The sequence below is a fragment of the Alligator sinensis genome, unplaced genomic scaffold (assembly GCF_000455745.1).
Source record: "Alligator sinensis unplaced genomic scaffold, ASM45574v1 scaffold497_2, whole genome shotgun sequence".
Lineage (NCBI taxonomy): Eukaryota > Metazoa > Chordata > Crocodylia > Alligatoridae > Alligator > Alligator sinensis.
The window spans coordinates 224,383-247,310 of NW_005843029.1; the positions used below are offsets into that span (position 1 = coordinate 224,383).

At 40.3% G+C, this 22,928-nt stretch overlaps 1 protein-coding gene across 1 annotated transcript in view; it reads left to right on the forward strand.

Annotated features, from left to right (window-relative positions):
* LOC102383327 (vacuolar protein sorting-associated protein 13B-like) overlaps window positions 1-22,928 on the forward strand; it is a gene marked incomplete at its 3' end in the record, with an annotated part of 448,314 nt that overhangs the window by 224,201 nt on the left and 201,185 nt on the right. The window contains exon 7 of the mRNA XM_025193225.1: window positions 22,112-22,221. Coding sequence (XP_025049010.1) covers window positions 22,112-22,221 — 110 coding nt within the window. The remainder of the gene's footprint in view (window positions 1-22,111; window positions 22,222-22,928) is intronic.

Consider the following 22,928-nt stretch of genomic DNA (forward strand, 5'->3'; position numbering starts at 1 on the left):
CCTGCCTATGCAGGGGGTCGGACTCGATGATCTATTGAGGTCCCTTCCGACCCTAACATCTATGAGTCATGGCATGCAAATAAATATCTGATGTGTTCCTTTTCTTCAGTGGAAACTTCACCAGTGTAGAACACAATATGATGATATTACCCGGAATAGTTATGCTATGTAGGAGCATCAAGGTTGGTACTACTCATTCTGTGAATGCAGGAGATCCTTCTACATAATTCTGTAGGTTTTCTTACCTCTTTCCTAAAACAATAACATACTCCCTTTAATTCCTAATACCTGGTCTTAGCCTTCCTTCAAAAATAAATATGAGTGGAGTTGCACGATATTTGATACTGTTGTCAGATTCTGTCCGCAATTTGGTTCTTCAGCACAAACATTCTACATGGGCAGGAGGTGTGTGTGGATTAGAGGCACGTATTTGCTACTTTCCATCCTTCCCCACCTCATTGCCCCCTTTACATGCATGCAGTTCCTTGATTGAGGACAGTTTAGTTATTTAATTTGCATAGAGGATGTAGGTTATAAAAACAGGACTGCAAAATATCTATGATCTAAATTATACTTAGGACACGCCTATACATGCATTTTAACATGACTAAACTTAATGCGCATTAAGATAATGCACATTAAGAGATTTGGGTGGGGGGGGGGCAGGTGTTTACACATGCAGGGACTTGGCACTAAAGTTAGAGCCAAGTCTCTGCAGCCTTGCCATGTGCCCCTAGTAGCTGGGGAGACCTAGCACTAAAGCTAGTGCCGGGTTATGTCTATATGTGCGTTAATGCCCTTTAAGTATTTGTGCCTAAATTTGATACCTGCATTTGTAGGTATCAATTTTAGGCATGATTAGCCTAATTTCTCCATTTTTAATGCGCATTAAGTGTGGGCACACGCCTGTAATGTGCATTAAATTAGGCTAATGCACATTAACGTGTCTCGTGTGGACATACCATTAGAGTCAAAATACATTTGAAAGCCAGGCTTAGGAAGTTGGTTTAAAGTTTTCCATAAATTGATTGAATTTAACATTAATTACTGTGTGCATAACATGAGGGAAATTCAGTGCAATTGATTTTACATATATTTTATTATTTACATGTAGCAGTATTAGTAAACAGAAAAAATTGCACATGTAAGTGATCACACATACAAAATTCAAATATAAAGAGAAACTGTGTGAACTCCATTAGATAATTTGGCGCTTTTATGTTTATAGTGTCTGAAAGTATTAAACTTCTTTGAGACCCTGTAACTCAAAAACTAGCAATCAGTTTTTTTCAAAGATTGTGAAAGAACATTTGCTCTCAAGCTGAGGCCTCATATGCCAATTTTCAGTTGGAGTGTACTTAAAAAAAAAAAAAAAAAAAAAAGTTTATGATGGAACTGCCTGCACAATTTTAACTCAGCTGTAGTGTCACAAATGTGATACTGTAATGCACTACAGATGTTTTTATTCTACCACCCTGTTAGAACAATAATCCTAGCACAGAAGATGGTTCATTGTTTGGCAAACAAATTTATTTGGTATTTATTGCCATCTTGAATTACTGGAGTATTGCATGACAGGGTTTTAATGTAATTTAAAGCATTGGATGATTTAATTGGGGTTTTCTATTTAGAACAAATCATATTCTTGAGGTTACCTTTCCTTTTTTCCTTTATTTGTTTCCTTCTTTCTCTTAGAAAAATACTATCCACCACAAAGCCTTTGCTAAGATGTGTTTGTCCCTTAAAAACATTTTCGTATGCCTCAGTGCTGTGGTAAATATGTATGTATGTAACGTATGTACATATGTATGTATGTTTTTATTGAGCACCTAAGTGTTTGAAATCTTCAGTGCATTTCCTGTTGCCTCAAGGGAGTCATAATAAAGAATAAAAAGAAACATAAGAGTCACAGCTGCATCTTGTTCAAATTACTTTTAGGGAAGGTTGATGAAGCATCTACTGTTAAAATGATTTTAGATTTGCAGCTTTAAGTGCAATACCTGTTGGTATCCATAGTCACAATGCTACAAACATTTTGCTGCTGGAGAAAGAAAGAAAATAGTTCCCTTGGTGTACTGTTGCTGTAGGGGAAGAGAGATCTGTTGCATTTCGCAGAGGAATACTGCTTCAAGGCATTGCAAAATAGTACTTCAGCAGGTGACATACTGTCATTTATGAATACGAAGCTTAGTAGGCTACTTCCAGGCAATTACCATAGTGTGTGTGGTTTCATTTTAAGACAGATGAAAAAAATATTAACCTTTGTAAAAATATCATCTCAATAATCAATGTAAAATAGTCATGCAATACAGATTCCTGTCAACTCCTGTTTTCACTATCAGTAATATTAAACTAGAAAAACTGATGTCATTAATGAAGCACTAAACATTCTGTGTCATTTACCCAAGTGACGCCATAACGAACCAGCATTTGTTTTGGCTGAATCATTGTTTCACAACCTTTATTCATACTGTGACTTGATAATATAGATTTAAGAGAGTGTTTCGATACATTCCTCCAATCTGGTCCCAAAGGAAGTGGTGGATTTTCACCCCTTGTAGTAAGAATCTATTCTGCAACTAATGTACATTTAGTTGTCCTGTACATGATGTATTTCTATGAGGGGACTTTTATTTTGGGCACAGTAATGGCCTAATGTCAAAAGAAAAACAAGACTATATTCTTTCGATTTGAACTGCGTGGATTCTACAGTAGTGTCTTTAATATAAAAATCGAGATAAAGGTGATCAGAAGTGTTTAGGTTTGGATTGCCATATTATAGTTTATGGTTAATTGAAGTTCACAAGTACCACTATTATCACTAATGAATTTTACAGTATGCACTGTTACATCAGGAAATCTTGTCTCTAGGATGAGTTGCTATTCATTAGATATCAGCTCAATCTGTGTTTTGATGTGTCCTTTCATAAGACCAGTGACAGTCGGTTTCCTAACTGCTTTTGTTCAGTGCCATATTATCAGAATACTATCCATTCTTAACTTCTTTGCCTTTATTTAATGGGCATTCTAAATACCACACTGAATCACTATGAGCCAGCTGAGCCCCACATCCTCTCCTTTGCCCCACCCCACATCCTGGAATTAGAATATTTCATGTGCTTTGTTCTAGAGCAGAATATCATCCAAAATTGGTAAGGGACTCCTTGGATCAAAGTTGTACAGATTAATCAGAAGTTGATAGGTTTTGATGGGACAGTTGTCTTGCAACTCCTCAATATTAAGAAAAGAAAGAACTGCCAGTTTATATCCCTTCCATTTTGTTTTGGCCTCTTTAATACACCAGTAATCTGTTGTTTCTCTGAAATTTGTCACCCCTTAAGAGTTCCCCAATTAACCATATGATCCACTTGGGATTCCAACTTTCAGTAATTCAACACAACCTCAATCTGTGGAAATTCCACCCCTCCCCCCCCCCATCACCCCGAGTCTGGGAAATTACTAGAGTCCTTGGATTCCCTGGCAGCCTCTAGCTAGCTACCTCATGCCATTAGCAGAGAACTGAAGCACGGTTTGTTTGTTTGTTTGTTTTCTGTTCCCTGTCCAATTCTCCTTTTTGACCCAGAAGAGAATGGTTGGGAATCCTCCTTGTCATATAAGGAAAATTAACTAAGGCCATGTACAGGTGTTACAAAAAGTGAATATAAAGCCGTTCAAGAGCTTTCTTATGAAAGAAAAATGGCTCTTCTGCAAGGAAGTTCTGCCTCTTGTAAACAAAAAGATCTTTTTCCTCCCACACTAACAGATAGCTGTGTAATTCTCTCAGGTGTTGAGGACATAAGTATCGCACAGTCATCTGGTTTCTCTCCCTTCCTTCAAGGCATGCGGGTTCCAAGAGTGTGGGTGTCAGGGGCAAGCAGGTTCTGAGAGTGGTGGAGGAGGGACAAGGGACAGAGGGTGGGTTCTGAGAGCTGCAGGGGTGAGCACATACCCAAGAGTTGGGATGGAGGGCAGATGCCTTACCCAGGCCAAGAACTTCTAAACCAGGGATAGGTAACCTCTGGCATGTGTGCCAGTTAGTGGCACATGGAGACATTTTCCTTGGCATGCCAGGAAAATATATATATATATATATATTTTTTTTTTTAAGTGGATGCTCCAAGCTCTCAAATAAATAAACAAAAGAAAAACCCTAGAAAATCATCTTCGTGTCCTGCAAGGCAGACTATACCTGCTCAGAACCTGTTCCCTTTCTGGTAGCTTGGCTGTTGTAGCAGTGGTAGTTGTCATTGATCTCTTCCTTTTAATTTCTCCAGATTTGGATTCTGAGCTACTTCTGACCGCTCTACATTTGCTTCCTCATTCTGGAGCTTTCCAGATTTGCCGGACCAATGGTCATTACTCACTCTTGAAACTTGTTCGTAAGGGCTTTTTCTAGCTGGATATCTGAGCCTGAAAGATGACGGCCCTTTTTTGGATACAAGCCACTAGGACCCATTTGGGAGATCTTTGAATTTCATTGTGTTGAGGTATCTCTAGATCCTAGAGGCCTGTGGAACCATGGTCAATGATAAGGCATCTGCTATGCAATTCTCAAGAGTATTTGCTTTTTATGAAAGAAAGAAGGAAGGAAAGAAGAAAAAGGATAGTCTTTTTCTGTCCAGTGGTGATATAAATGGATAAAATATGGCACTGGGACAATGTCCTCACTGAAATTCCAGTATCAAAACTGGACTTAAACTCCAGACTTAAACTCTTTCAATTGGAACTGGGAATTATCAGTTTATCCAGCATGCATTTACTATGCACCAGTTAACCAAATGTGGGGCTTCAAAGCTTTACATTGCATAATTCTTGCAATATTTAACCTAGATCCAATTGTGTACTCCAGTCAAGTTAATTATTATAGGGAGAATGACAGTGACACCTGTATTTAACACAGAAGCATCAGAGGAAACACCAGGACACTGAACTTTGTTTCTAACAATCATGCTGTGGCAATGATTTTCAACCTCTATTTTTATTTGTGAACCCCTTTGGAAATTTCATATGGGGGTGCAGACCCCTTTGAACTGTAAGTGTGGGTATTCACATACTTTTGATTGATCATGATCATATTTTGGTTATCATCTGTTGCTTATTTAACTGTGCTGTGGTTATCAAGTGATGAGCCTTTTTCTGGTATTGTGAAAGCCCATTCTGATTTGGCTAATTTATAAGCTGTTGAAAATCTTTTGAAGCCCCTGACACTATGGCAAGATTTAGCAAACCTGACATCCTGTTGGATGTAACACAAAGAAACTGGAAATCAATACAAGTGTTAATGATAGCGTGTACAGTGGCAGCACAAGTTCACCAAGTTAACTGACTGAATATGCATGAGTAACATGAAAACAGTAGTCAGAGCAGCTCTTGCATAATCTTAGGTATTAAATATATAGCCTAAGGTTTTGAAGCCAGAATTACAAATGTATTTAGGCATCTAAAAATGCAGATAGCTGCCTAATGTGACTTGCAGAAGAGCCAAAGTGAATTCAGTGGGAGTTCAGTGCCTGAACTCCTTAGCTTTGTAAATCACACTGGCTGGCTATCTTCATTTTAGGGTGCCAGAATATTTTTTGTAGCCCTGGCCTCTAACTACATTTGCTTGAAGTTTCAGTGTGCCTCTCAGCCTCTATGCCTTTATAGATGGAAATATAATTTTGCTAGTTACTTTAATTAGTTTTTCCCCTCACTATTGTTCTGGAAATTAAAATAAAAACTATTGTTCTAATCACTTTTTTTTAATAGCTGGGTGATTTTTCTCCATTTGTGGACAAAACATAGTCTTTACTAATCATTGTAATGTTGTATCTTTCCTTCCCTTTCAAACAGTTAAATATGCTGCATCTCATACTCCTAATATGAGCAAAGCCAAGTGATTAATTAGTAGATGTAAGCAAATTGTAAATATGGCGGGGGAGGGAAGGAGAAAAGTTTGTTAGCTAAATAAAATCTAATCCTTATGTCTAGACCTAGATTTGAAGGAGGAGGAGTGTCCTGCTCAGTACATTACATTATTAGCCACCTGTAACAGCGTTTTCACAGAGATAAATCGGTTATAACCCAAAAAAGAGCTGACATACATGTATAGGCAACTGCTGTTTACATTTGCACTTCTCTAACCACCTCCCCAATCCCACGTCCCTCTCAAAAGGCAATTTAAAATAAATTTTGCTTAAAAGAAACATGAAAAGTTAGAAGCATTACTTCAAAATTATCTTGTATTTCAAAATTTTACTTCATACGTCCATTTCAATACTACTAATTTAGTATTTTTGGTGTAAACTTCTCATATCTCAGTTTGACATTTCTGCTGTGTACTCCATTCCGATTTAAAATAAATCGTTCTTTGCCTGCTTCATGACAGTATGTGAGCAGTGGTTCTCAGTAACAGATCTGTCACAGATCCCTTTCAGGCTAAGACTGGTGTTAAGCAAGGCTGCGTCATTGCTCCAGCACTCTTCTCCTTACCGTGATGCTACATCTGACCACCAGTAAGCTTCTAGTCAGAGTGGAGCTAAACTATCAAATGAATGGTAAGCTGTTTGATCTGGGCCAGTTCTGAGCCAGAGCCAAGAGCACCCCTGACCTCAATCATTGAGCTCCAGTATGATGATGATGCTGTAGCGTGTGCTTACTTGGAAACAAGCCTTCAGGTAATTGCTGACATCTTTATAAGGCATATAAGAAAATGGAATTCTCGCTTAACATTCAGAAAACTAAGGTCCTCCACCAACAAGCCCCTAAAGAACCATCTCCAGTTCTAGTCATTCAGATTCACAGTGAAACTCTGGAAAAAGTTGAGTATTTCCTGTACCTTGGAAGCTATCTCTTGCAGAAAGATGGCAACAACAAAGAAATCCAGCTTTGCCTCAAATGTGCAAGAGCAGCCTTCAGAAGCCTGAGGAAACAAGTTTTTGAAGATCACATCAGATCTGAAACTAAACTCATGGTTTATCGCACAGTTGCGATTCCCCACCTTACTGTACGGATCTGAGCCACAGGTAATGTACAGAAGACACCTCAAGTCTTTGAAGTAGTACCATCAGTGCTGCCTGTGGTAGATCCTTCAAATCCAGTGGGTAGACAGAAACACCAACACTAGAGTCCTCTTGCAAGCAAGCAATGCAAGCATCGAGGCAATGATCATCCAACATAAATTTCATTAGGATAGCCATGTCATCCAGGTGTCTGACTCCAGAATCCTGAAGTTTTATTCTTCCAGCTCAGTTGAGATGTATGTTCAAAAGGAGGGCAGAGAAAGTGTTTCAAGGATGTTCTCAAAGCCAGCTTGAAAAATGTAACATCTATATCAACTGATGGGAGACTATCTCCCAGGACCAACGCAAATGGAAGAAGAGACTGCTGAAGGATTTTCGATACTTGGAAACCTTGCAATGACAACCAGAAATGGAAAAATGGGAATGGCAAAAAGAGCATTTCATAGACCAAACCAAGATTCCAAAGCCATCCACCCACCCCGCATGTACCAGAACTGGAACAAAATCCATCAATCCCAGATGGGCCTCACCAACCATATTTGGACCCACAGATAAAGACCATCATGGAAGACAGTCATCTTTGACTGCAAGGGATTGCCAATGATTGAAATCCCAAATTTAACTTTGTAATAAAGGCTTGACACTTAATCAACTTAGTTGTATTCTTCATATCAGAGCAGATATTTCCACTTTAGGTCTTGCCATATAACAAATAATATGAGTATAATTGGAGTTGTTCCTAACAACCTGATTGCTTATTTCTCATTTGAGGACTGAATCTGTTTTCACTTTTCCAGTAGTGGAACTTCTTTCCCATCAGTTGAGTTACCTCAGCATCCTCCAGTGAAAAAATGGGCCTTTCATGTTTAACCAGTATTGAATGGATTTCTTTTTTTTTCTGGGTTTTTTTTATTTTCTCTAATCTGTCTTTTTGGCATTGCATGCGTTTGGATGCTTTTATAGATGGCCTTTAATCACTTCTTTCTTTGAATCACTAACTTTTTATTAGAATAGACACTTGAAAATTATGCTGCCATGATTTCTATTTGGCAGCTGTTACATTTGTAGCACTATATATTATTTGTTTATTTGATTTATACATATATTCCCAAAAAGCACTACAAAAGTGATCATACAACTGTCCAAGCAATCTCTAATGCTAAAAAAAATGACAAAACCACCACAAAGTGTTATCCCTCTCAAACAGGAACTTCTCAGCAGCAGTTTTTGTAGTGCTATATGAAACTCCTGTACAATTACTACAGGTTGTTTCCCAGTCACTTAGCATCCTGGAGTGTATTGCCCGCCATCTCCCCTACAAATCCAAGGAGGCTGCTCTGTGACTCATGCCAAACTGTACTGGTAAGCATTCATGTTGCTATGCCTACTTGATTTTCAGTCTCTCACCTGCCGTGTGCACCGCTAAAGCTTGAGCTTGAAATAGCAGTTTGCTGTGTGTCACCTGACACCAGGACCCACAATGTCCTCACCCCCGACCCCCCCGACCCCCATTGCCTGTGCGTCAGCCCCCACCAACTGGACAATAACCTCATCACGTCCTTCTCGCTCATGAAACATGCATGATGGGAAGAGGAAAGTCAAGGCACTTTCTTTGTGAACAACATAAAATCTTTCTCAGTCCACATGGGATCCAATTTCAAGCTGTTTCCACAATGTCCAAATGTCCAGTTTGAGTCAACTCTGGTGATGGTTTGACTGGCCTTCCAAACTGAATCACGCTGGTGGAATCCATTAACTTGAATCCATCCCTGCTCCGTCATCCAGAAAACAGAATGCATCCACTTCACAAATCCTCTCCTTACTCGATACAATTATCTGTTCTTATGACATCACCATCTCTGGCATTATCTACAAGGTCAGCAAAGGCACCCAACAAGAATTTGAGTGGTGAGTTCATGAGTTGGTACTCAAAGTTCAGTTGAGTGCAGTTTGGGTGGCTGCAATTGGTAAAGGCAGTTGCTGGGGCAAAGGGAGCAGTCAGCACCTCTCCTGAAGCTGAGGCATTGGCAGAGTTGTGTAGGTTGTTGGCCTGCACCGCAGACGGTTCTGCTGGGAGGCACACGTGCTATATGTGGTGCCACATGGGCAAGGCCCAGGGCCTGGTGTGATACAAAAGGGGCCATGAGCATAAGGGGGTGTAGCAGCACACAGGCCTGGGACACTTTACCTGCAAAGCCTTCCACAAGGTCATCAGCACCCTCCCACTACTCCTGACCTCCTGCAGGTTGGCAAGGCACAGTACCTGCTGGACAGTCAGGCACACTCCTTGTACTGCTTCTCCCACTGTTGACTTGCCGGCACCAAACTGGTTAGCAGTGAACCAGAATCTGTTCAGGGTTGTAAACTTCCCGGTAGAAATGGCAACAGCAACATGTTTCTCCATGTGCCCTTATGCTAATGCCCTATCACTCTAGAGTGGGTGCCAGGTCAGTGGATACCTCTGTGATGGTGCCTCAGCTGCCAGATGAAGCTCAGCTGCCACTGCTCAATCCCTGAGGGCCTGGCATACTCCCACCAGTTGGTGCTTGTTTTATATGCACAAACATTCTGGCACATTGTCTGTAAGTGGTTCAGATCACCCCAGCCTCCATAATGTCTAGTATGGCATCATCCTTACTGGCCATGTAGCTGTTGGCAGACATGAACAGGGAGCAGAGCTGGAGGACATTCACAGGCTTTGGTCATGTCTGCATGGTGCTGCATACCAGCCCACACAGGCGCTAAATGAGCTCCCTGAAGAAGTAGTGGCTGGCTTTGACTTTCTGCTGGCAGGAGACATGCACATGACCCACTGTCACTGCAGGATTAGGAGTCACAGGCCAGACAAGCAACAGGGATCCATTCTGGGCTGAGAGAGTAACTGACCCTTCAAGATTGCAGACTGACCAGCTGCACTGTGACTGTTCTCCCAGTACAAGGGGAGGAGGGCAGAAGGAGTGGGTGGGCATGGTTGCCAGGCAGCTAGCCAGTTGCCATTTTCCCATGTGCTTATCCTCGGGAACCTCAAGAGACAGGAGCCCTGTAAAGCATGCTAGGATCTCTACGCACTGGCCCCTTGGCTCTGGATTGCCAGTAATATATGCTTTCCTTATGGTTTGTAGTGCTTTGGACCACCAGGCACACACATGGCTGTAAAAGTATGTCATGCTAAGTTATTGTAGTGCTACAAAATTCCAAGGAATTTGTAGCACTACAAATGAATGCCTATCTGTACCCTTTGAGAAACAAGTTGAAACCATGCATTTTTATGAATTACAGATTTGTTTGTATCAGTGTGTACAATAAACACTTAACTACAGTACAGAGAACACCAAATTTGGGTTCTTTTCCCAAACTTTGCCCATGGCCTGTCAGGTGACCCTGAACGAAGTTGCTATACTTCTCTGTTTGTAAAATGGCAGCAATCACGCTGACCTCCTTTGTCAAATAGGGTTTTGTTTTGTGCTTAAGCAGACATGTACAAATGACTGTTCTTTGTGACCAAAATACCTTAATTTCAATGGGGAAAAGGTTTAAACTTTGCAGTAGAGGAGCATTTTATATTTGTATAATGTACATCTTACATTTTATTTTTCTTATAAAATGTTTTATATTAGCCTAAACAATTAACTTTCTTGACAACATTTGTGAGTTTTAAAAGTAGAAAACATTACCAGCTTGAACAAATAATTCTTTACAAATGTGCATTCATTTTTTTTGCAGGATTCTCTTTTTTAAAAGATGGACTTCCTTGTTGTGCATTTTTATATTTAGGTAACCTGCATAATGTTAAGCAAAGATTTATACTGTTGTTTTTTAAAATTCTTTAAGATTTCAAACAAAGTGAGAGATTAAGACAAACTTCACCAGACACTTACTGATCACGTACTAATGCTACATGAAAATATGAAATTTATAAGTTGCTTTGGGATTGATCCTATTCACACAAGCCAGTCAAGTTTTTTATCCTTGATTTTGATGTGAACATGAATTTACCAGTATTCGTCTTTCCATTCTCAGTTGATCATTAATGTTGAGTATCCCAGTATGCTTGGTTATTGCTTTTCCTCTGAGGTAAAGTAATTCACGTAAAAAAAAAAAAAATTATAAAAAAGTACTAACATATGTAATTATATCTTTTTTTTTTTTAAATCACTCAAATCAGATTTTATATAGTGAGACTTGCAAATGTATATTTCAGTAGTTGGAGAAATGTTATTTTTTGCATTACAGCAGTTACAATAAGTTAATAAATATTCACAATAATTGAAGCTTTGGTGTAGATCAATATGCCTACTCCTCCTGTCTGGGTCAACAATTCAAGATAAAATACAGGACACTTTGTTCCTTAGATAAGTTGATATATTACAAAGCAATCTTATTGGCTTGTCATATATGTTATAAAACCGACAAAAAGTGTGCATGTTTAATTTTTTTGCTGTGTAACTTCAATCTCTAACCCTTACCTCAGCTCTCATTGTTCAGCTTGGGTTGTAACTGAAAATGATTGTGGTGCCCTGGGATAGCTAATTGGTAAAGCCAGTTTGGAATGTGGATAAGTGAACCATTTTGACAGTAAGCAGAGTTAGCAAAGAACTCATTTTCCCTTACTTGTTTTGCAGGCTAAAATTAAGCAGAGTTAGATATTTCCACATTTAATGATTTACAGTGGATCGGTTCTGAGTCAAACCTACACAAACAGTGTATTGCCTGAATAGAAAATAATTCTTTATTTGTATGTAATAGGTAGGGCTGTGTCTTGTACTATATTGGATCTAAAATTCTTTTAAAAATATATATGGTAAATGAAGAACGAGAGTCAGTCCCTTGCCCCTTCAAAATAATTGGATACTCAGTTCACAGTGTTGCGTTAACTTTTATCAGCACCTGTTTGGTATTTGTAGAATCTAATTCACCTAAAAGTGATGAGGTTGTTGCTAAAATAATATATAGTGCAACTAATGTAGCATGTTGGTGCAAAGTTTTCTAACGCTACTTAGTTATTAAAAAATAAACCCAGCTTGTCAGAATTAATTTTCAGCATAGATCATTTTCACTTTTTCTTATGAGTCATTCCTCCCTTTTCAGAATTAACACATATATTGTAACTTAACAACACATTTTTCAGTAAAATTGATTTTATTATTTTTTAATAATGGAGTACCTAAAAATTAAACTCTTCAGTTAAATGTTTTCTGCTGGAAGCAGGGGTGTGTTTATGTGTGTGGTATACAATTAAAAGGAGGGTGTTTGGGAAGTGTTTTGATAGCAGTGTGTTCTTGCTTTGGTTTTAGAGAATAAATCATATTCAGTATAAACTCCACTCATCCCGTTCATAAAGTTTCAAGACTGCTTCTTACCCCAGATCATCCACTGAACAGACTGTGTCAGTATCATATACTCATGGTTGAGCTTGAATGATAACTAAATTCACTATATGAATATCCGTCTCTATCCTAGGCAATTGGCTTATGGTCATAAGCAGGGATCCGGGTTTTCCGTTTCCTACAGAAAAACTGGAGGAAAACGTGGATTTCTCATTTTAATGAAGAAACCCACAGGTTTTGCAAAGAGGTCTCTGCAGGCTGGCAGAGGTCCAGTCTGCAAGGGGCTGGGAGGGAGTGGGAGGAGGGCGGTTAGGCAGGGGGAACCTTGTGCATCTATATGCGCATGGCCGCCAGGCAGTCTGGAGAGCAGCTTCCACAGGTACGGGAAAGGTGGAACTTAAGGCCCCCATAAGGATGGAGGGAGTTGGGCAAGGTTGGGGCTGGGGTTGCTGCCCAGCCGGGCGGTGCATGGGGCTTCAGGCCCAGGGCTGCAATGTGCAGCCCAAGGGCCCTGGCAGGAAGTGAGGTGGGACCACAGGTGGCTTAGCCCGGGGCCTCCAGGTGGGGCCAGCTCCCCGCCACGGCGCACACTCCTGGGGGGTAGAGGGGACCTGTGCCCCCAGATCTGTGTACATGGTAGGGTGCCAGCTGTGGGCTCAGGCTCCTGCCCTGCTGCCCTTCCGTGGGGCCTCTGCAGCCCAGCAGGTATGACCTGACACTGCAGGGCACAGCGGGGCTGTATCCTGGCATGCATTGTAGGGGGCCATCTGGGTGATGATGTCCATGAAGGTGGACCAGCATATATAGAAGCTCTCCACCTACTGTTCATTGTCAGAGGTATCCAGGATGATCCATTCCCACCATTTGCTGTTGGTGGTAGAGGCCCAGAACTGGTGCTCAGTGGTCTGGAGGTGGTGCCAGAGCACCACAGCATACATGGATTCCTGGGTAGCTTTGTGCTCATTGCACATGCAGATTGGTGGCCCAGTCTAGGATGCTTGGTGAGCATAGTGTATGGTGTGTGCCCTCATGCAGGATGTCTAGCTGCTAGCTCTGGGACACAAAGCTGTGTGCCAGGGCGACCAGCTGCCAAGTCATGTCCACATAGGCGTGCATGATTACCCGCAGCCTCCCGCAAGAGTCACACAAGGCAACAAGCAAGATATGCTGCAGCTCCTGGATCTTCCTGCTTGGGTGTGGATGGCAGGATGCCAAGGCTGGGTGCAAGCAGACTGGGATATGGAGGCATGTGCAACTCATAATAGAAGGCACTTGCTCTGGGGATCTTCTGGAAACCTAGGCTTGGGTACAGGGGAGGGCCCATGGTGACATGGCAGGGGGTTGGAGAGTGCTCTTCCATTCCTGGTAGCCAATCGGGAGTAGTGGGGGCGCTTAGCTGTGCTCTGCAGTCTCCAACAGCCCAGGGAGCTCACAGGGCATGCTGGGAGGCAAGCAGGAGGGCACTGAACCTGCAGGCCTTGGCTAATGCAGGCAGTCTGCATGGCCCCCCCACCAAAGGGCAAACATGTCTTCTGTTCAGTACTAATCTATCCTTGGCCACTTACAGACCCACATAAGTTAGATTTTTTGAAGGTCTGTACTTAGCCATGTAGTCATGATCTGTACCTCTTCAAGATAAACCCTGAAGTAAAAGTTCATTCCTGCACTATTTATGATCCAGGCTCTGTCTGCTTCTCTCAAAATTTCCTCACTTTGCTTTCTGTTCCAAATCCAGTGTTTCCTCCCAAACAGTTCCCCAGCAAACATCCTCTTTTACTGTCTTTCCTACCAAATCTCTTCTTTCTCCATTCCCCCCTTGAACAAAACTTTCTCCTCCCCCCTGCTATCTCATCTTTATTTATCTTAAATGCACCTCAACTATGTACCAACACTATTTCTGTTAGTTGTTTCTGTCATTTCTTGTAGTGAGACTTGACCCCCTTCAAAAGCTGTCTTCCACTAAGATTCCTTCCCCCTAGCTCCAGCCCCTTCATCTCGTATATCTGCCATTGAAACTTTCTTCTTCAACCTTATTTGTCTACATGTACACACACAAAAATTCACACTTTCCTTATAGGCTTCCATTTCATATTCCTTTGACTTCAGTCTTGCCTGAGGGGGCAGGACTGAACACGTTGCTTCTGGAAAAAAGGGCCAGTGGTTGAGCCCATCCCTAGGCCATCTTCTCTGTACTCAGAACTGAAGTTGGGGGTGACATTGGTATGTGTTAGATGGGTTGACATTTGGCTGCCTCCAGAAAAATTCAGTGATCTCAGAAGAGTTCATTGCAATTGCATCCATGTTGCTCAGTTCACCAGGTAATCTGTGGAGAGTGTGCTAAATACAGCTTTGCTAAATTCATGCCTGCATGCACACCCACACACTTGTGCCTGCCCACATAGCTCTCAAGGCCTCTTCTGTATTCCTACTAACTGAATGACAGTCAGATTAAATTCTTATTTTTATACCAGCTACCAAGAGATAGGAGGTAAATATATTAAGAATAAGGTTCTGAATGTGACACCATATGTCAGACCAGTTCTCTACTGAACTGTACATTTAATAAACAAGGTGGGGAGGGAGTTCCTCACACTCTTAATGAAATCCAGAGAGCTTTAGTGCAGTGTCCTGAAAAAAAACCAAAATAGGCGTTAAAGAAGTTTTAATTAAGTGTAAAACCCGCCTCTAAAGAATCTTTCAAATATATGGCCTGATATTGTTGCCAACAGTCAGTGAAAGCCACCTGTGGAAATTGGGTCAACCTTTAATTCTTGCTAGCTAACTTTAAAGCTATCTGATTAACTGTGGTCTTGAAGCCTTTTATGCTTGATTTTTCTACAACAGCGATCTTTTAAAAAACATCTTTGTATATACAGGTAATCATGTTTTCCATCAGCAATAGTATTTAGGTGTTTGGGACATATAGACAAACCACCTTAAGGCAAAATAAGGCGTGAACTTGTATTACAATTTGTGCTAATTGCCTTTTAGGGCTTTTACCCTATAGTAAATTCAGCATAATTTGCCTCTTAGTGAAAGTGGGGTAAGTGGCCTTGCATTTATTGCTGAGGTAAGAGCATGCACATACCCAGTTACTGTACAGGAAAAAGTACATTGTATGATCATGTCCTTGCCTGCCTTGCAGTAATGCATGCCGATGCCCTGAGTAGCAAATGAAATAGTAAAATGTATTTATCTGGTATGACAGAAAGTGGTTTTTAGCAAGCCAGAGTTACCTGGCAGTCAAACTAAACAACAAGTTAATTATCTGAATATTAGAGCTGTTTTTCTCAGACTTAGGATACCATCAACTTAACAGGACTGAAAAAATAAACCATGTTTCCCTCTTGCACCTTTCTTTTGAATTTTATAGAATCACAATACTAGTAACTCCATAGTCCAGGTTGAAGAGTTTCAGTGCAAAGTATGACTTTGACCATTTTCAGCCTTCCAAGAGTTTGAGCTAAGTTAGTTTTCAGTAAACAGAAAAGTAAATCAAGTTACCAGCTGCATATGTTACAATAACACTATTTTTCCTTTGCAAGTGTGTGTTATAAATATGTTTTTTTTTAAACAGAATTTTCCCGTAGGCTGCCACCCCTTGTCTCTTTGGGAGGTCTGTTTGACTCTTATTTCTCATTTGACGTATTGTCATGAAGACCTCTTGATATCCTGTAGTATCTCCTAAAGATGCAGGACTTCTTCATCATTTTGGCTCCTAAAACTTTAATAAAAGTTAATTTTTGTAATGTATTGCTTATTAACCTTTTAGCATCTTCTGCTCTCATTTTCCAATCTGCTCCAGATCCTACTAGAAGGCTTATTTATCATCTTTTTCATTTTACACGTTACCCTTTTATTTTATGTTCTACACTGGCTTCTCCTTAAATTGAGGATTTATTTCTAAGGTTTATTACTGACATTTTAAACTATCAGATCACAAAGCCTATCCTATCTACAGGAGTTCCTCACAGTGTGTGTTCCAGCTTGAAGCCTGTGCTATGCTGATGATTTATCTTGTGTATTTCTTGACTGTCTCTTGCCCAGTGTACTTTTCAGGACTTACTCACTTAACCCTAATTTGATGGTACTTCCTGCTCTATGAAATTTAAATCGATTGCTCATTTTATATATAAAGTGAATTCAAACCTTATTGGTTTTTCGTTTTTTCCCTCCCAATTTTTGTAAAGTAACTTAGATTGTTGAATACTTCATCTTTGCTATATATTTGTCAAATTCATTGATATTTGCAAAAAAAATTGCGTAAGTTATATTAAATACTTTTCCATTTACACTGCATACCATCCATCATTCCATGTTTTTTGGGAGAGTAATTTCTTTAGTTCCTTGAGTAGTATCACTTCCAGAGATGTATGCATTTTGATTCTTCACCTATCAATAATTAACTGAGAAGCAAGGATTTTTTTTATGCTTTCTTTCATTGGACTAACTGTATATTTGAGAGGGGTTTTGGACAAGTTTTCAGGCATCAAGTACTCTTCCTCAGGAAGCTTCATTTGCCTCAAAGCTTGTTCAACATCTTTTTCAGCTATGTGATTGGTCGAGTAAAAGTTATCACGAAAAATCCTTGCTTCTCACATATTTCCTGAATCATCATGGCTACAACACTCTAACCCATCAGCTGCTTTTTGTGGACTAATTTTAATATTTTAAATGATAAAATTTAAAATCTTATATAAAAGGCAAAACAGGTAAATGGTACAATGACATTGCAACTAAATAAGTATAGTAGTATGAATATATTTAAGTACATAAAAATAAATGATGCCAACCATGAACACAGACTTCACTGCTTTAACTCATGCTAGAATTAGTTAATGTAGATTTTTTATATAAGCAGATTCCTCATTTGTCTGGATTTCCAGATTTCTACACCCTTTGCATCTTATGGTTTTTGAGCCTTAATAAAAGTTGGGTTGGAAGGAATCTTGAGGGTCATCTAATCCAAATAAGATTAGACAAACAAATGCAGGATTTCCTAAACCATTTCAGACAAATGCTTAGGCAGGTTTATCCTGAATCTCCAATCATTGGAAATTTTTCATAACTTCCTCAGACAGCTTACTCCATTGTCCTGATTCTCTGACAAGAATTTTTTTACTGAGATTAGATGTATGTTAGCTTTGCTGCAGGTTAAAACCATTGCTGTGCTCCCTCCCCTCTTTGATGCAGGAGAACAGTTGTTCTCCCTCTTCTTTATGGCAGGCTTTCAAATATTTGAAAACTGCTGTCATGCCCCCTTCCCTTAATCTCATTTTCTCCAGACTCTAAACATACCTAGTTGCTTCAACCTTTCCCCATATGACTTACTTTGCAGCCTCTTTATTATCATTCCTGTTCATCTCTGGATCCTCTTCAGACACCTCTACATCTTGCTTAAAATGCAGGGCCCCAAACTGGAAACAGTATTCCAGCTAAAGCCTAATCAGAGTTTAGTAAAATGAAACTTTCACTGTCCAATCCTTGTGCACAACACTTCTAGTAATGCAACCCACAATTGCATTTGCTTTTCTTCTGGCAGCATCACATTGCTGACTCATTTTTTTACTTTGATTCACCATAGCTACAGATCCTTTACAGAAATGCTTCTACCTAAAGCATTATCCTCCATGAGGTATTTGTGAACTTGGTTTTCTTCCCTAGGTGAGGCACGTAAAAATGTATCTGTTGCATTTCACTGTTATCTTTTGCTCTCCAGTTTATGAAGTTCCCTTATTTTTGTCTCCTCAAAGGGTGTACCCCTCCTAGTTTGCAAATTTGATTACTGCATTCATGTATCCTTTTATCCAAGGCATTTTTTAGTGTTAAACAGCACTGGATCTAAAGCAAATGGTATCCTACTCGAGGCTTCCTGCCAGTCTGACATTTCTCAGTATGTAGCTTCTCTTTCTTTGTGGTTATTTAAACAATTGTGTATCCACCTAATGGTAGGTCAACCTAGTTTTCATTTCTGCAGTTTGTTAATGAGAATGATGTATCAAAAACGTTATTAAAATCCAGGTATATTATGTCTAACATGTCCCCCTCATCCACCAACTAGATTTCCCTGTCAAACAATGAAATCAAGCTGGTTTGGCATGTTCAGTCTTAAATTCATGTTGGCTGCTAGTTATCACCACCTGATACTCTAGATATTTACGAATTAACTATTTTATAATCTGTTTTAGTAACTTCTCCACTTCTGAATTTAGGCTAACTGACCTATAATTCCATGGGTCCTCCTTTTTCCTTCTTCTAAAGATTAACATGTTAGCTCTTCTACAGTCTTCAGGAATGTTATATTTCCCATTTTAGAGCTAGAAAGTTTCTTCAGAAGAAAACAATGAACCAAAAAAAACCCCAACCAATTCAGATTAGCCATCAAATCCTGTGACTCCAGGAATGGGAGTTTAAAGCAAAACAATTCCCCAAATATTGTGAGACTCATGATAAAATCTTGAGAATTGGCAACATTGGGGCTGCCAACAATGAGAATGCTTAAAAATATATCTTAGGAAACAAAAATGCATGCGAAATTTGATTACAAACAAAAATCAGCCCTCAAATCCTGAAAGGATGAATATTGTAATACCACAGAAACAAAATAGAATTGTACAAGATAAAAGAGATACAAGAAATGAAGGCTTTGGTTGTATAGTGGGACTGCTTTTATGTAAAAGTGGTTTTCATTGGGCTTTGTCATCCAGCATCCTTCATGTTCCTTGGAAAATTCTGTATTAAGCTGTACTGTTGAATTTTGAATACAAATTGACTTTTTAAAACTGATGGGCAATTTGCCTGTTTCTTTTTTCATCATTATTCATTTTCTTCCCTTTTGTTATCTATTTTCTCATTTTCTAAGACTTCTAAACCTTTTTAAGAGAGCCATTTGTAGCATGCATTGATTTTTCCTTTCTCGTGTTTTGCCTTATACTCTCTAGTGGGTTAGTGGAGTATCTGACAACATCCATCCAAATAAGGTTTGGCCCAAGACCGAGAGAGAATTGAGGTCTGCCTTGGGCAGAGCATTGGCATGAAGAATGCTCAAAGGCATCCCCCTCTGACTCACTAAAAATAAAGTTGACCCTACTGTCCCATTTTGGGGGGAAAGAATGGGTTATATTATTTTCTTTGGTTCTGGGGCTACAAGGCTCAGTTCTTGCTTAGTGTTTGTGTTGGCTAAGAAAAGCATCTAGGGAGAGGTATTTTGTGCCTTGGGTTACATTCACAATTTTTTGTGAAAACAGCTGTGTTCACTGCAAAAAATGTACAGAGCAAAACGTAGAAATTCTGTGCATTCTCTCCATTTTGTTTTCTGCCTTCCTTTCTCCATACCATCTGTAGAGCTGCCAAGTTTCTCACTTTTGTGATGTGGGGAATAGGGATTTTTATGATATGCTCAGTTCTGCTGTCGTGATTTCTATGATCCACTAATCTTCCCAGAAGGCTTCACGGGACGTTTGGTTTGTTCTTTCTGTGACTGTTTTTCCACTCCTGACTGTGAGACAAACACAAAAGCTTCAATGGTTGCTGGGAACAAAGGAGCAGTTATTAATTGTCAGGCTTACCTCTGGCCAGAAGCAACAAAGATGTAACTGCAGTTAAGAGGCCCCTAAACTGGGGGTTCCTGGAGGCAACTAGAATGGTGGGTCAGTTGCATATCCTCTTGGGGCATTCTTTGTTTTTCCATGAGCCTTTGCAATCTCTATTATAAACGAAGTGAACTGTAACATTGTTTCTGGATCTCCTCTCACATTTAAGTTTTTAAATTGTCATGTGATTTAATGCTTACATGGTGGAACTCCCAGATCCATGCTTGACAATATTGAAGATATAAACAAGGCCAGAACTTTTAACTTTTTTTTTTAAACTGATATTTGACTTGGGACAGTTTTCCGTAGAGAGAGGCAAATGTATTTCTTTTTTAATTAAGGGTTGTCCTCCTAAATAGGGGCAGTTGGCAGTAAAATCAATCCATAATCAAGAGCTAAAAAAAGAAATCAGGAGGCAATAGGAAGATAAATTGACTTAGAGTCTCAAGAGGGCTGTTAAGTGTGGGTGCATAGTGGTGTGGATTGGAAGATTATAAGAAACATTACAGCCAAACATACTTGGAGAAGCCTTTACTTAAAGGTTATAAATAGTTTATGGAGCTATTGGCATCAGATTAAATTAACAGCAATCTTGTTTATATCATGTCAAACTGGCTTTATGTGAGGAAGTTGACACTGTGCAGAAACATTGTCTGTCTGTCTTCTCTAAGTCTCCTGACTCTCCATTCCCATTACCTCCCTATTTCTTGTCTTACTTGATTTTTCTGCTTCTATAGATAAAGATGTTAAGAATCATAGTTTTTGCTTAAAAATCTATATCAGGTTCAATCCTGCTGTTTGACAAAAGCATTTGTTGAAGTATAATTAAAAGAAACTAAAGCAAAATATTGTATTATGATTTAGAGATGTACCAATAAAAGGAAAACTAACATTATTGGCAATTGGGTTTTTTTGGCTGGTGTAGCCAATAATGTCACCGATAAATGCTGCATGCATGTGCAAAGCTGCAGGATGCACGCAGCCAGGAATGCAGCTGGGCAGCATGGAGAACAGCATCTGGCCAAGGGGTGTTGGGGAGGGAAGGGCTGTGTGTGTGGGGGGGATGCAGATCAAGGTCCCCACAGTGAGAGAGAGAGAGAGAGAGAGTGGGGCAGGGGCAAGGGAAGGCACTGCCCAGCCAGGGTGGTGAATGTGACCCTGGGGCTGGAAGGAGGGCGGAACCACGCATGGCTTATCCAGGATGCACAGAGGGGTGGGGAGAGCGGGCAGCTCCCTGCCACTGTGCACACCCCTGGGGGAGGCATGGGGGTCATGTGTCCCCTGGATCTGTGCGTGGGATGAGGGTGGGCTGCCTTCTTCAGGCTTGGGGCTGAGGGCTGGGCTGGGACTGCACTTAGGGCAGGTGGGGGCGGGCAGTGGCACTGGGAGGTGTAATTACTGGGTGGCTATGGGAAATTTTGGGGTGGCTGTAGCCCACACTGTTGCTCCCCTTCTAGTGCTGCCGCTGGCCACTGCACCCCCACCTGCTTGAAGCCCAGCGCCCTCCCCCCCACCACGAAAGGCTGGCCCAGCCCCAAGTCCACAGTGAGCAGTCTGCCCTTGTCCCATGCACAGATCTGGGGGGCACATACCCTCCTTCTAACCCCCACTGCCCTGCACCCTCTGGACAAGCTGCCCACAGCTCTGTCCCGCTTATGGTCTTGGGGTCACATTCACTGCCTTAGCTGGGCAGTGCCTGCCCCTGCTCCACACCCTCCCTCCCCACGGGGGCATCAATCTCCCCTGCCATGCCCCTCCCCCTCCACAGACTTACTGGCCAGATGCTGCTGTCCACGCTGCCCGAGTGCATTCCTGTAAATTGGCTATCAGATCGGCATTGGCTGATATAGCTGGTTAATAATCAGCCATCAGTATCGGCCAAGAAAATCTTTATCGGTGCACCCCTAATTATGATTCTTTGCCATCAGCAAAATTAATACAACCTGATCAAGAGAAGTATGTAGCAAATATAATCTGGAGTAAATAAAGGTGTTGCTTTAAAATTATAATTTCAAATCTTTCAGTTTGTGTGGTACTCTCCAGTCTTAAAGTAGAGAATATCTTAGGACCTGATTAATACCTCTAGAATTGGAATGAACTTTTTAAATGTAGTCACTACAAAATGACTTTTAAAAAAAAATACCTTTGTATATATCTTTCATTCTAATTGTATTTTATTTTTATATTATAGGTGCAGTACTTTTGACCAGTGTGCAAGGATTAGCTGTCAATATTGATCCTGTCCTATATACGTGGCTTACCTATCAACCTCAAAAACGAAATAGTAGACACATTCAACAGGTAAGAATTCTTGAAAACAACTTCTGAATATGAATTTTAAAGTATTCCTTTCTTACGGCATACTTTGTAATTTGATGTGAAATTTTGAGTTGGTGAATATAATTTACCATACATGAAGTTGACCTGTGTAAAATTTTAAATAGTTGAAAGTTATAAATTTTATCCAAGCTTTAACATTTCAATTATGTAAACTGAAAATGATTATTACATTACTTGTTTATTTTTCTTGTAATGTGTCGTTAAAGGAATGGAGAATGTATTTATTATAAAGGAAGATGTTTTTATAACCTGACCCTTCCCAACTCTCTGGAAGAACATGAGTCAGTTGAGATTGATTTCGGCCACAAAATCCCAGGGAGTTCTAAGCCTATCGGATCTAGTAGTGACTATTAGTCCTGGAACTGGATGTCTAAGGACCATTTCCGGATACCCTTTGCATGACACTTTTCTTGACCAATGAGATTTCAGAGACTGATCCAGGAACCAGTACTACAGTCCTATTGGGTATGCCTGTACGAGCAGCTGACTGCTGAGTAACCAGCATTACTGTGCAGTCCCATCACTTCACAGTTGTTTTCAACTGCTACTGTGCAGTAGCTCAACATCTTATGTACACATGCCCATTGAGACCACAGTTCCTTAGACACATCAAGCAGGGTTGTTGGTGGTAGTGGTAGGGGAAGGGACGGGAGAGGGGGTTTTGTTCT